Source organism: Notolabrus celidotus, chromosome 12 (assembly GCF_009762535.1).
Source record: "Notolabrus celidotus isolate fNotCel1 chromosome 12, fNotCel1.pri, whole genome shotgun sequence".
NCBI classification, from domain to species: Eukaryota; Metazoa; Chordata; class Actinopteri; order Labriformes; family Labridae; genus Notolabrus; species Notolabrus celidotus.
In genome coordinates, this window is record NC_048283.1 from 18,881,589 (window position 1) to 18,897,053 (window position 15,465).

The window sequence follows — 15,465 nt, forward strand, 5'->3', positions numbered from 1 at the left end:
TTTGCCATCGCTGCCCCAACTCTCTGGAACTCTCTCCCTCCACACATTCCCTCAACTCTGACTCACTTAAATCATTCAAAAACAACCTCAAGACCTACCTGTTCAAAAAAGCATTCAACACATGACCTCTACCCCCACCCCAACTCTGTCCTTGTTTTGTTTTATTTACCTGTTTTTATTTTATTTTTTTATTTTATGTAAAGCGACTATTATTATTATTACTATTATTATTATTACTATCATTGTTATTATTATGAATATAATACAGTTGATTTATATATCATTAATCAATATGATACATTAGATCTTTCTATAAATGATCAATATAATACAGTTGATTTATATATCATATATATCATTCAAAGGTACTTTGTTTTGTCATAGGCAAGTTATTAAATCACATTTTGAAATACTTTTTCATAACTGAAAACTTTTTCTTTGGTTTGATCTTTCAGTGTTCACAATGTTTTCTGACTAAATTCACTAGAGGGCAGTAAAGACCAGTGTTCATGTCAAAGTATTTTCACTGTGACAGTTTGTGAAAAGCTGAAAACTAAACAACTGTTACGTCCTCAAAGTTCCCTTACTGTATCACTTTTGAGAACATGAAATCCCTTGAACCAAACACAAATGTTTAACATCCTTTTCTGTTAATACTTAAATTCTAGTTTAACCTCACTTTGTCAGTAAGACGTATGGAATTTCAGTGATGCCAACCAAGATTTTTATGCAACTGTATAACTTTAAATGTTTCAATCATCCAACTCCAACATCCTCCAAGCTATGGTTTCAAATCATCAACCTTTTTTCCTTGTGATTTGCAGCTAAAGATCACCTGATGACTGATTTGACATCATGACAAATAACCAGGTTTAAATGAACAGTGTGTAACCATTTATTTCATGACTGCCAAAGCAGAAGTATAATGCATGATCTGGTGCAGATTGGGGGGTGGGGGGAACTGCATGCTGTCTCCTTTCCTTCTGTCACTGGACTTCTCTTCCACGTTCTGTTGTAAAAATGACATCACACATAAATTCTCCCTCTTGGATCAGATCTTTCTTGGGATTTCTTGATAATGGATTATTCAAATCCTGATAAAAAACTCTAGAAATATACAGTGTACGTACCTTTTTTTAAATGTGGGTTTACATTGAATGCTTGTGCAGCCGTTCAGGGGGACATCTAAGACTGCTTGTCTTTGCTGAAAATGAATACAAACGGAAAAGGCAGAACATCAGTTAACAACTTAGTCAATGGTCTGTGAACGGACTCAGCTTCCTGAGCTTCCTTGCTTTTCTAAGACATATGAGACAGATGCGTGTGAACAACAATAATTCAGAAAAAAGGTGCAGTGCATATCACTTTTGATATTTTTACCTCTAAATACAAGTATGTTTTAAGACAAAATCAGATGTAAAAGTATATACTCATCTTTTTTTTTTAATATGGTTTACAATGAATGCTGGTGCAGCAGATCAGGGGGACGTCTAAGGCTGCTCGTCTTTACTGGATATAATGGACACAATAGAGAGAAACAGACAAGGCAGGATTAAAGTGAACAACTTATTCCTTACGGTTTAAATGTTACAACTGTTCATTGGTGATGAAATTACATCAAATCTAATAAAATAGATCATCATTTTTTAATAATATTTATAGAACATCCTTTTAACTTGTCCTGTCCTAAATTTAACATTTTCAAATGCTGATGAAGAACTGAATAAATATATACTTACATTTGTATTTAAATAGAGTCACTGAGTATGATGTCCTGGTTTAAAGCCTCTGGTCTCGTCTTGTCTTTGAACCAATGTGTCCTCATGTCTTTTAGCGTCCTCTCTCTAAAAGACAAATGATAGACAAGGTAGCTGACAGTCAACAAACAACTGCTTCTAGATTTGACAAACTGGAGAAAAAAAACAAACTGGAAATCAATAAAAAAAACCATACTTTTTTAAATGAATGGAATCACAAAGTCTGCTGTTTCTTTTCTTGTTGATTGGACTCCTCTTATTTTCTATAAGAAAATTGCACACGAGTCAGAACATGATGCCATATGTGCAGTAAATGTATATGTGTGTTTATATGTATAGTTTATTGTATAGTGTGTGTGTCCCTTCTTACTTGACTGGCTGCTCTAGTTTGCTGGAAGAGGAGTGTAGGACAGGTTAACATCATCATCACCAGCTTCTTTCTTGTTGTTTCTGTATTCTTCTAGCAGCCTCATCGTCCTCATCCTCTTCTTCTCTTTGTTGGATGAGTATTGTAGTTGTCTCTGTGTTGTTTTGTAATATATCCTTTCATTCCTTTCTTGAAGTGAAATTTGAGGCTAATGCTGCTTCTGATGAGTCCAGATTAATTCACAAAAAGTCACAATTCCCAAAGTTCCCTTGAAGTTGCCACCATGTTGGACACACAGGCCAGCTCCAAGAAATAAAGAAAGGTGCAAGACGCACCAAAAACACTGACCTGTGTACCACCACCATGATGGAATAAACTATTGAAATTATGTCACCCTCAGCAGGTGTACATGGGCCCAGGTAGAAGACCACTGGATGGGTGCTGGTCCTGCCAGACGCAAAGACCAGCCCTCAGGGGTCACGATATTCCACCTGGTTAACCTGCCAGATGCTGAATCCTCAAAGGACACACCAAAAGCTCTTGTTCCTGTGTTTTCCTACTTCTTCTTTAGGACTCTTTGTTTCATCCTGTTGTATTTTCTTTTGTGGATCTAGAGTCCTTTTGGCTGTTTTGTATTGTTAATTTTTTTTTAAATAGTTGCTGCATAATAAATCCTTTTATTTCCGTCCTCACCTTTAGTCCGAATTTGGTGATGAGTCCAATTTCTTGAAGAGTCACAGTCCCCAAAACCTCCCTCAAAGTTGCCACCATGTTGGACTCACAGGCCAGCTCCAAGAAAGAAAGAAATGTGCAAGACGCACCAAAAACACTGACCTGTGTACATCCACCATGATGGAATGACCTATATATATAGTACAATATGTAACCACAGTCAGACATGTTCTTCTTGTGGGTACATGTGCCAAAGTAGAAGACCACTGGATTGGCGCTGGTCCTGCAAGACCCAAAGACCAGCCCCCAGTCTTCACAATAATCTAGATGGTTGACCTGCCATATGCTGAATCAACATTGGATAGATCAGAGCTTCAACACTTCTGATGATCCTCACAGTCTCAAGTGTTTCTTTGGTGGAGACTGGCTCTCTTCCTCTGAATCCCTCCTCCTCTTCCGTGTCTGTGGAGTATTCGCATACCTTGCTGACTTTCTGACAAACCCACAGAGGACTGACATGAGAAGGTGTCCATCCTGGCTGTAGGTGGTTACTCTCCAGCGGTTCGCCAGCTCAGTGCCATCAGCGCCGTACACAGTGGAGATGACTCTGCTGATAGTTCGCTCATCAAACTTCATGACAGTGATGTAGTTATCACGGTCGGCCATCAGGGTCGCAAGGTCCGTCCTCTCAGGAAGAACTGGAGTCTGCATGTTTGGAGGGGGAGAGCCGGAGCCTGCAGGAGGCACCATCACGCCATCTGGTCCATCCATTGGTCTGGTGTTCTCTCTCACGTCCAGCTTGCCAAAGGGTGTGGTAATCAACCTAACACGATGGAACGCTTTGGCCTGAATCATAGGGAAGTCCTTTGAACCGGTGACCAGGTCGTGGTAAAGGCCCAACATGGAGTGACTCAAGACCTCAGTGTCTGAACTGCACAGAGGCTGGTTCCTCAAGTTTGTAACAATCATTTGAAGAACTGGTCCTGGCCTTGGGAGCTCCACTAAAATAAAATAAAAAGGAAAACATTTGTTACGTAACATTTGACACGAGTGGAATAATTTAAGTCTGGATAAAAATGTCAAGATAGCTGTGTATACACGAGAGTGATGACAGTCAGTGCTGCATTCAAATGATTCGGCACTTGCCAAGATTTTAATTCTTAGATTGAGACATGTTGGATGAATGACCTTGTTTTTAGAGTTATTTACTTGTTTTTAATCTTTGTATGTATGGTTGAATCTTAAATTGATTATGAACATGTCTTTTCTGTCTCAATTAGTCTGGGAATCTTAAATTGAGTGAATGACTGTTAAAATAAGCTACATTGGTTGTCTCACCTAAAGTCTCATCAAAATAAAACTTGTTTCAAGATTGAGTAACAACTTCAAGTTGCTTGATTTAAGAATAACACATAAGGCATCTATTCAAGACAAAATCCAGCTTGTATGTTATTCTGTAATTCTCATTTTTCTGCTGTGCAAAATGGTAATATATTTGTTTTGGTTTGGCTCTAAAGACTGTTTGAAATGTCTTGAAGTATGCATCAACCCTGAGCCACTATTAATAGTGTTCTTGATGTTATATGTTGTTAATCCTGACATGTATTAAATGTTGCCAGTATTCCAGCTTGCTGTTGTGGTTTCAGTAGAAACATTTAAGATGTATATTCTAAGAATAAGAACTGGTTTAAAGATTTTAGTTTTAAGATGCATTAGGGTTTATTTTAAGATGAGCCAGCTCATATCAAGAAACAGCGTAATGATAGTTTTCTAATAGTGAGTCATTTTTTACTTGAATTGGTGTTTTTCTTGTCCCCAGATGTTAATTTGCTCAAATTAAGTATACCAAATAAATAAATGAGATTTTCTTTGCTTATATTCAGTATATTTCACTTATAACTGTGCTGTAGGAAGTTTGTTTCAAGTAGTTTGAGCTAAGAATCAGCATATTCTACTTATTTCAACCCTTTTTAATACTTTTCAGAGCCTGCTTTTATTATCCAGTAAAATTAACCCACTGCATGGACAGATCATTTCATTAGTTTTAAGAAATGTTCGCCTTGAATTAAGTTTTTTTTTACCCTATATTTAAGCTACCCTTTTTTGCAGTGTGTAAGTAAAGGTCTAAAATACAGGTTCCCATTGCACAACTTCAAATCCAGCTTTATCATTTGTATGTTTCCATTCCTGTTGTTGTGTGCTGTGACAGGTTTTGTGGTGCAGCAGTAAGGGCCATGCCATGACACATTATTTAAATGACAAAATATGTCCCTCTAGTTTGGCCTCATGACAGTAAGAGGCTGGAGTGAACATTAAAGTATCAGTTGCTGAAGTAAATAAGTTCTAACAATACTTTAATCTGTCAAAATGACAATTTCTGACTCTGTACAAAGTTGTATTGAACATTTTCTAGCTGTCACGTGCACACTAATCAGTAAATAATGTTGCACTTGACCTAACAGGTGTAACTGGTGTAGAAGCTAATTATTGATACAGCTTTAGCTAGGCTATATTTCACTCAATCACAATGAGAGAACTTCTTCATATAAAAATCATGATCTGTAATGCTAGGTGTTTTATCTTACATGTTATTACGCTCAAGTGATTTATATAAAGGAGAAGAAAGGCACAAGTATTTTGTAGGCTATTTTATTTTACCATAGCGTTCATCGAGCATGCGCACGATGCCGGTGCTCAGCAGGTACTTCTCTCGAGGTAACACGGCGGGGGGCATGTCTACTACAACAGCTGTTTCCTGCAGATGTCCTCACTTCAACTTTAACTCAGGGTTTTACTGCTGAACTATTCAGTACGTGTTTTAAAACGACCAAGATTCAACTTTCCAACAACTCAGAAAGTGAGACCTGTAAAATGTGACCTTTAAAAAGATACGACCCTTCCTGTCACCATGACAACCAGTGGAACGTTAGTGATGGGGTTAAAGGAGGTCAACTTACAGACAGGTGTAGATGTTAGCAAACTGGTATTATTCCATATATTCATTTATTTAATTCAAGCAGTTATACTTTAGCCCGATACTTACCTTCTTTTGTTTGTTTTTATGATGTTTTAATAATGCGTGTTTTTATTATCTGTAAGTTGACCTTGGGGGATTTGAAAGGCACCCAAAATAAAATGTATTATTATTATTATTATTATTATTATTATTATTATTATTATTATTTTCTCATAACACTATTTTGGGAACATTCTTACCATTTTTAAGATAAACTAGATCAAAGTATGATTTCAGTTCAGGTTGCTTTATTGGCATGAACAGTTCAGTTATTGACAAAGTAGTGTAAAAAACAAATACAATAATAACAATATTTTTTTTCATAGATACACTGAAACTAATTTTTTTAACAATTCAATATAATGTGTCTTTGTATGAATAACCAATATAATATAGTCGATTTATATATCATTAATCAGTATGATACAGTGGGTCTTGCAATTGCTTTTAACTATACCTTTTACTGCACGTGGGGTTTCAATAATGAACTCCCTCGATAATTGGTTATTGGAGAAACAAACCGGGCACACACTCAGGTAAACATGGCTCCACCTTACCTCGCCTCTAGCTGCCAGAGCTGTGTCAGTCTTGGCCAGAAGATTCTCAAGTTGGAGCAAATAATATCCACACCCTACAAAATCCAAGAATAATAATTTAAAAAAAAGACAGGATACACAGAGGCACACTTGCACACCCCTCAGTCAGTAATAAAGCCAATCGGGGGAGACGTCTCTTTTCCCCTCACCATCATCCTATTCCCTTCCCATCCTTTTCCATAGTTTTTAGTGCGTCCATAAGATTGTGAGTAGTTTTAATCATAGTTTAGTCATCAGTTTGCATTACTAGTTCATTATCATCATTTATGTTCATACATTATGTTGTCTAGATAAAGTTTTAGAGTTAATTGATTGGTGCCACTATGTCTGAGCATGCAGGGTTCACTTAGGGACCGACAGCATTTCTTGTGTTCTATGTCTCTCTGTGTGTGAGATAGAAGTAGTGGCTGTCATTATGGTAATTTGTTGATTGTCCCTAGAAAGTTGGAGTGTAGTTTAGCGTTGTTCATTGTTTTTCATGTTTTATAATCATATAGGGTTTCTAATTAAGTTGTCATTATCTGTACAGACTTCATGTTTATTCATTTTGATTCTTTCCTTCAGAAACCACACCTTCATGCACACCTTCACCTTCATATTCAAATACAAATGAAATATCAATGTCAAAGAAAATAAAAGGAGCGGAAATCAAAAGAGAGTGTGTCACCATTGAATATCTTGCAATCTACGACATCCATGTTCTGACCGGACAAACTGTGATGATTGCAACCTTTCAGTTAAAATCACCAGCAAAGAATTCATCTCCCTGAGCTCTCAAGTGTGGCATCGAGCAGACCACCGCCTCTTTTACACGATGAGCTGAATGACACGGCACCCTACATTTCACCGGCCACAGCATCCACACCGCCGGCTGCTCCTCTTCCTGCCCCAGGCAAGACTCCCGAGGACCGCTGGCCACGGCTCGGGGCTACACCCAAGGCTCCGGTGAGCTCATTTCAGCCATCGCTTGAGATTGGTAGAGACACGTCCCTACGGTTCATACGCAATATACGCCACTGGACACAGAGTAGAATCAGATAGTTTATTAAACACTTAATTAACTCTTTATTACACCAGAGCGTCAGAATAAGTTCTATCTGCTTTGTCAAAAACAGACTGTGGTAACTATCATCAAAAACCCGTCATTCAATCTCTGTTAGCGGAGAACAAAACACAGACAGCTGCACCTGCTAAAAGTATTTAGGCAACTCGATGTGGCCTCATGAGGTGAACTTGAACCAAAGAATCCCTTTATTCAAATATATGAATCGTTCATTAGAGTATAACACTAATAATGTTTACAGCACAATGTGGGTGATGATGGTGAAATACATTCAGTCGGATCATTACTTTCAAACAGCTGTTGTGCTATTTAAAGGTGGTGTGTGTTAAACACTGATTGTCAACAGAACTGACGCATGACCACTTAGTACAATAAACACTTTTATAAATGTGAAGTCGGAGCTAACAGAGCAGAGAAAAGAAAAAGAGATTAAATTACCAAAAAGTGGGATTAGCAGCAAATAAGGTGTTAAGGCAAATGCTTTCAGGTGTGTAGTTTAACAGTCAGAGAACATGTTGCAGCCAATGACCACATGTGAAACACTTCTGCCTCACTTCTGCATATTTCTATCTCCAAAAAAAGTCCTTAAAACAACTTTTGTACCATTTTAAAACGATAGAGTCAAAAGAGAAACATCACTTCTATACAGTGTTAAGAGAAAAAGTACTGCAGGTATAGAAGGTGGGATTGAAATTGAAAATGAACTTATGCTAAATGTAGATATCTCTGCAGCACAGTAAGGTTACCTGATGATTAGCTGCAAAGAAATGTGAAAAAGTATGAAAGACTATTAAAACATCTGCGTCTACATCTCCCATTATATTCTCTCCAAACAGCAAACCCCACAAAGAAAATCTCAATCAGCTTCAGATGAACAGGATTACAAAGTATAGTGTGTAGTATGGCACAATCCAGCGTCAGAAGGACAATTTTAAGATCAGCCACAAAGTTAAAATGTCATAAATGTCCATCAGAGTCAGGCAGAAAACATCACCCATCTCTTTAATACTCTGATAAATGTCTTATTTACACACTTTGTTCTGTAAACTCTCTGGAAATGGGTGGGGATCCTGAAAGCGTGTGAGGAAAAGAGGCTCAGTTCTACTCCTGAAAGGATTTGTCACATGAGTCAGTCCTACAATAGACTGAAGAAGCGCTTTGGATTAGAAGCTAACGCTACTGAAGCACAGATTTACAGGAACCATGCATTTCACTGCTCACAACATCGAAGCACACTGAGAAACACCAAAGAGATGTCCACTGAATACTAACTGTAGACACTTAGAGGCAGATCACCGTGACAGACGAGTAATTCTACTGTTTGGCGATGATGATTACCTGAATATATGCTCACCTTTGATAGAAAAAGTTCAGTTTAATGCAGTTTAATTTAGCTTTTTAAGCATTATTTCACTTTAGGCCTTAATTAAATACACGTCCAATGAACTAGGCAGTGTTGTTTTGTATCAAATGGACAATTAAACAAGTGCTTACTCAGGAAGATACGATGGATAACAGACACGTCTTACTAAGTGTTACTTTAGGAGCAATATAAAATTAATCATGCTCTTCTTTATAAAGTTTTAAATGAGGTTTTCTCATGCTAGGATGTCTAAGCACAAGATGGTGCACTCTATAAACATACTGTTAATTCTAACATCAACTTTAAGGTTACAAATCCATTCATTCAAAATATTAGTCTGCTTCAATGATTGAGTCAAAGTTGAAGGTTTTCTAAGGTTATTTGTTTAACCTGCTTTAGTGGGGCCTTAAAAGACATGTGTGATGTTTGTCAGGTTACGTCATCGTGAGAGGTTCCTTTTATGAAAAATGAAACATATGAGGAGTACAGTTCAATTAGATTTATAAAACTGCTCTGTATATATATACTGTATGTGTATTATTTTCTTCCCACAACCAAGTCCCAGATGGGCCAACCAGAAGAGGAGACCTCATCTCTAAATGCTGAATTTTACAAGAAATATATTATATCCCACTCAATGACATCATCTTTAATGCAGGCTACTTTCACATTGCTGAAGATGGGATGTTCTCATTTATATTTATATGAGAAATGTGTATTATCTCGTATGTCGTATCTTATATGTATTTCAATAAATCAAAGATTTACATAGCTTTAACATCTGCCACTCTAGTCTGATGAAGAGGAGTTGAACTTTGCTTCGTTCTAGCCGAGTGTGATTGAGTGTTTACTTCAACATATTTAAATTCTTAGCTTTATTCTAACGAGTGAAGCACTATTGTCTAAAAGCTTTCATCAATGAGAAAAATGTTTAATAGTCTAAGTGCTTATGTTTTTAATCTCAATCAATTCAAACGTCAAAGAATGAACAAAAACAGGGATTAAATTTGAGGCCAGCCCGGCCATAAGGATATCTGTTTAGATCATCTGGAGTCATAACCTGGAAATTTCAGTTTATTTTGGCATTGCCACATTTATGACACCTCGTCAATCACTTATTTTCTTTTTTTTTTTTTACCAAAAAAAGGGAACACAACTCATCTTTATCTGATGATGGTATTTTAGAGAACCCAACATTAAGTATAACAGAGAAGATTCACTCTCTAATGTCTTATCTCTCAGATAATAACAAATATCTGAAAATCAATCACATCTCGTCATTTTTGAACAACTTCTCGACCCCCAAAATTGATCAAAATAAAAAGGTTAGAATAAACCAGCAAAGATAAGGGTGTTAAATTCTTTGAAAGAAAGTACATTTAAAAAGTTTCTTAGATGTTCTCTTAATGCTGCTTTGTTTAAGTTTGAACTGAAATGAAGCTTCATCCCATAAACACCATGTTTCTTTAGTTTGTGCATCAAGTCTTTCATAACTTTTCTATGTACATTGTGCCTGTTAATGTCACATACAGCATATCACTGCAGTAGTAAATGTAAAGTAAATGCTAGCAGCTAAATATAAATCTACCTCGGCAATGTAGTTGCATTTTACACAACATGGGAACATTGTCTATTTTTTAAAGATAGCCCCTGAAGAAAGGAAAAAAACAAAACAAATTGACAAACAAGTTTCCCTGTTTGTGACGTCCTGTCTCTCCCAGCAGAGGGCAGTGTTGAGCCATCAGGAGCTTCAGTCTGTGGTTTGTCGGTAACTGGGGGAGAGGTCACTGAATGTGTTAACAGGAGATATTCTTCCTCTTCTTCACAGTTTCAGCTTTCTTGAATCGTCCGTCTCTTGATTAAAAGAAATGTTGCGTATCCTTTGACTTTCTTTCAAACCAGTCAGCATGTCCAGAGACTGAATCATCTTCTGGTTCCTTGATCAAACAACACACAAAGTCTCACAGGCCTCTTCATTAGGACTAAGAGTCCTTTAGGCCATAGAGAAGCCGTCTGATGTGAGGTGAGGTGGTGGCTCTTATACCTTAAAAGAAAGTACAACCTGTGTGTTTTGGCCACAGATTGAATCATTGACTCAACTCGAATAACAACATTCTTAAAACATGCTCAGTCATCCACTTTGTCCAAACAATGACAGGACAGAGAGGTTCAAAGTCGTCCACGTTGCTCTGTTGCTCTGGTTTCACGGTCAAGTACTAAACCATGTAGTCTCCAGTTATTACCGCACTTCTTATGAATGAAGACTTCTGTCGTAGCTCTCATCAAACCTATGCCTCCTCCATCACCTCCATGACGATTGTCCTGGGTCCAGTTAGGATCAGGTTGCTGACGGTCCGATAGTCATGAGAGAGGACATTCAGTCCGTTCACGGACACCACAAAGTGACACACCTGGAGGGAGAGAGGAGAAGACATTTGCTGCATCTGTTACAAGAGTGTGGAGGTGAAAAGATGGAAGGAATATCAAAATGTACATTATCATTTATAATTCCATATTTTCTATATTGGTGAGTCAGACTCATTTTGAAAGTGACCATGCCTGGAATGAACAGAAGCTGATATTAAAATAGAGTTCAAGGGGCACGAATGGCAACAAAACACAGAAGGAAAACCAGAGAAGACATCAGTGCATGCCTTTGTTCACAACTCTAAGAGTTTCACCTGGGGGCACAACTGTTTCACTTACAAGAGTTAGACAGTTGACTTATATAGTACAGAATTAGATTTTTCACATTTGGAGCCAAGCCAATATTATTGTATGCTTTATGTAGCGTTACTAAGACAGGCCGTTGACAGGTACACAAGTATTGGAACAGGTGAGGTGTCAAGTAACTGTTGAACTGTGTTGAATCTTTTCTAACTCTTAACAGATAACAGGAGTTCTGTGACCCCAAACGTCAAGGCTCTTAACTGTGAAGAATATCCAGGACAAGCGGCAACCTCTGGTGTTAAAAAATGGAACCAGTGCAGAAGAGCAGAGTGTCATTTCGAGGCTGGCTGCAAGAGCCAAATAATCCCTATTAGGTACTATGTCAAAATACCCGTTTTTATGGGAGGATTAGACATGTTTACAGCCTGGTTCAAAAACAGCTCTGATCTCCTCAATTCTTTATTCTGTGCAAGAGAAAAACTCTAAAATCAAAGAGGGTTGTTTTCTTTATGACGCCTCAGATTTGATCATATTAAGGATAAGACTTGAGCAAAAATTCCCATTAGGGACATGACTGAGTTGACTGACAGGTGGATGCATTGTCTGGGCCGGCCTCAGCTCCACTTCTTTCCCCGTCTCTAAAGTGACAGAACATTAGGTTGAGTATGTGTTTTATTAGTATGGTATCCACCATCATTGGGCTCCATAACGCCTCTTCAGAAACCAATGGGTGACTTTAGTGATTGATCATTGAGGATATATGTCTCTATCTTATCAAATTTGCTTCTTCTTTTTTTTTTTTAAGTTAGATATATTTTGCCTTTATTTTATAGGACAGCTGAAGAGAGGAAATGTGGGGAGTAGAGAGTGGGGGAAGACATGCAGGAAATGGTCGACCGGCCAGGAATCGAACTGGCAACCCCTGCATCGAGGACTGTAGCCTCTGTATGTGGGGCGCTTAGACAGCTAGGCCACCAGCGCCCCAACACATTTTCTTTTTTGTCACCTGGAGAAGAGTTCAAGGGGGGTTCAGTACCTCTCTTATTTCCATTCAACAGTTACAAATCAAACTGACATCACATCCAAGCCTAACAGATTCATAATGTGTGCCTCCGTCAAGAACCCAAATTGTCAAAACAATATGTCCTGAGTGGAGTCTCTACTTGCTGCCTCGTGAATTTGTTGCTTCAATGTTTCTTAGTGTTGCTCAAATCTAGGCAGAACTGTAGAGACTGCACAGAGAATTTAATGAGGTGGGAGGTTATTGGGGGCCCAGTGGTTCTTCTTTCCCCTTAGGGCCCTCAAACTTGTAAATCCAGCCGTGATGTCTTCCTGAGCAAAGAGAATAAGCTCAAAACAGACATTTCAAGAGTACAAAGTATAAATATTCCTTTGAAAAAACATTGTTGAATCAAAGTGCAGCCAACTAAGCCAAAAAATGACACCATGCTCAAAGCTCCAACAGTGGTACTGTTTTTACACTGTATACAGCACTACAGCAGGGCTGCAATCACCCCGCTGCCACGCCTTCACCCACCTCCTTTATCACCATTTAACCACTGCTCTTGCACTCAGCACGCAGATATGGTAGAGATAATGCATGTTGTCTGAGTTTCACTCGTCCCGCTGCTGTTGCAATATGCTGCTGCGGTTTGGTTGTGTCTTTTGCACACTGTTACAGGCTCTCTCTCACACGCACACACACACACACACTGTTTTCTATTCAATGATTCCTAAAAGTTTGATGCATGTCAGAGAGGAGAAAGCACATACTCATTAGGATATTTATACTACCTGTAAATCGACATTGTGCCGAAGCAGGCGATGGAAGAAAAACTTTAACAGATGTGTTTTATAGGCCAGGGGTGCAGTTATTTAAACACAACCTGATCCCTTCATAATCTGATGTTACTTGCAAAAGTAAAAACAGTGCATTCAGGCTGATAGAGGTGACTATTTCTGGGTTATTTTCACAGCAATTTGCTAAGTGTTTTCCCGGTCTTCCTGAGTGTTTCAGGAAAGGAGAGCTCAAAAAAAGCAGAGGGAATAAGTGGAAAGAGAGATTAAGAGTGAAAGAGGAAAGGGGGAAAAACAGACTGTTAATCCAAGGCTGGCAAGGAATTTCAGACCCTCACTATAATCACACCTTAAGCTCTGCAGCCTTTATCACATTACTAGAAAACTCCAAAACACTCTAGAAACACAGTTTCTCTCTCTTCCTTCCACCTTTACTTTCAACTTCTTGAACTCTCCCTGAACACCTCCCCCTCTTCTCTCTCTCCTGCTGACGCTTCTCTACTTTCAGGCTGTGGGGCTGTTGTTGGTCTTGGATGGGGCCCAGCTGGACTGAATGGCTCCTTGCATTCAGAGGGTTAAAATCATGCTCACACAGAGAGAGAGAAAAGAGGAAGAAAGAAGCATGAAGAGAAAAGAGAGAGAGAATAAACAACACATGTTAAGAGGCCAGGCTGAGATGCTAAACTTGTACACAAACCAGCTGAGTGCAACATAAAGAATAATAGTTTGTTACAAAAATACTGAGGTGATGGACAACCTGAGGTCAGGTTTGCATTGTGTCCCTTGAGGAATCAGAAAGCCCGAGAAACAATGAGTCAGAAATTGAAACCATGCATAGCGAACATGATGTTCTGCCTTTTTCAAAAATGTACACTCTCTTCAAGGATCAGTCATTAAACCTATATGTGGTCGTTTATAGTGGGCTTTAACTTAGAATTTCACATTGTACCTGTATAAGGTTGCAAGAAATTTTATCAAAACAATAAGGCAGAGACGTTAACTGTATTGAAAAGGAGCGAAGCATCACTGGTGGAATCTTCAATCAATGGAAAGTAAGATGAAAAAATCAGGTAAAATAGAGTTAAAGGGAGAAATAAATATGCAGAAGTGTAATGATTCAGTCAGCTCTGCCACAGGGTTCAGTTTAAGATTACAGGATGGTAAAAAAAGAGGTAGAAAAAGATAAGACACTGTATGAAATACCTCTCTTATGGTGTTGAGCCTACTCCATAGACTGTATTAAATATGGACGTAGGATCCGTGACGTCACCCATGTGTTTCTGAAGAGCTTTTTGAGGTCAATTGTCGGCAGCAGCCATATTGCTGCTGTCGAGCCAGTGTGACGTAAAGAGGCGGAGTTTGAGCCTCCTAGCCAACAGCTACAGTGTTCCTGCAGTCAGCTGTTGTACCAGGCTGTAAACATGTTTATTTCTGCTTTAAAGATCGACTTTTACCCATTGATGTGTATGTGACTTCCAGTACTTCCGGAGCCAGCCTCAAGTGGATCCTTGATGAACTGCAGTTTTTAACACTTCCGCATTGGACTCATATTTTTAGACCAGAGGTTGCCGCTTGGCCTACTCACACTGAAATGTTACCAAAATTTGTAACTTATACAAAACTCGACCAATCATCTGAGAGCACAATCAATACAATCTTTGTGATCAGCAGGCGTCATGATCCCCTTTAAAACAGGTTACCTGTCTGATTCTAAATTAAGTAGGGACAACCAATCAAGGGTTGAAACCTGGATTAAGTCATTCTCATATTTCAATATTCAACGCATGTGGTCTCCTTTCATTACTCTGTGCCTTCCTTCCTTTAAAAATTTTGTGTAGGTAGTTTATTTTTGGAGAATTATATTTATTTCAAAGACAAGAAGTACTTCTTGGTCAGTCGCTGGTCTGCTGGTTGCCTAGTAACCTCCCAATGACTACAAGACTCCAGGAAAGTCTTAGCAAGGGATTGATGAAGAGTTCCCCGATAATGTGAATCTTTACCTCTTGTTTTAAGAGAGTCAGAATATTTGACTCTATGTATTAAGTGTGTTCCTTCAGCTGAGTCAAAACACCAAAGGATGAGGTTCATAGAGCAATCCACTGATTAAAGAACTAGGAGTGGATGGAATTCTTTGTTTTTTCATCTTCAAATGCCCAGTTTTAGG

The 15,465-nt window shown here is 38.4% G+C and overlaps 1 protein-coding gene and 1 long non-coding RNA gene across 4 annotated transcripts in view; both read right to left on the reverse strand.

Moving 5' to 3' along the window:
• Positions 1-871: 871 nt before the first annotated feature.
• LOC117823028 lies at positions 872-6,668 on the reverse strand. Of its 3 annotated transcripts, XR_004633299.1 has the most exons (7): positions 6,558-6,668; positions 6,370-6,443; positions 2,128-3,797; positions 1,954-2,020; positions 1,740-1,844; positions 1,131-1,509; positions 872-1,009 (listed from the first exon to the last, which is right to left on the reverse strand). It is a non-coding gene; the product is annotated as an uncharacterized LOC117823028 (long non-coding RNA). The 3 variants fall into 3 exon arrangements; XR_004633297.1 differs by having other exon boundaries at positions 6,370-6,648; XR_004633298.1 differs by lacking the exons at positions 6,370-6,443; positions 6,558-6,668 and adding an exon at positions 5,455-5,719.
• A 768-nt stretch (positions 6,669-7,436) lies between these two features.
• The window catches only part of deptor (DEP domain containing MTOR-interacting protein), a 36,799-nt gene continuing 28,770 nt past the window's right edge, over positions 7,437-15,465 (reverse strand). The window contains exon 10 of the mRNA XM_034698267.1: positions 7,437-11,245. Within this exon, the coding sequence (XP_034554158.1) occupies positions 11,123-11,245 (123 nt within the window). The 3' untranslated portion in view covers positions 7,437-11,122. The remainder of the gene's footprint in view (positions 11,246-15,465) is intronic.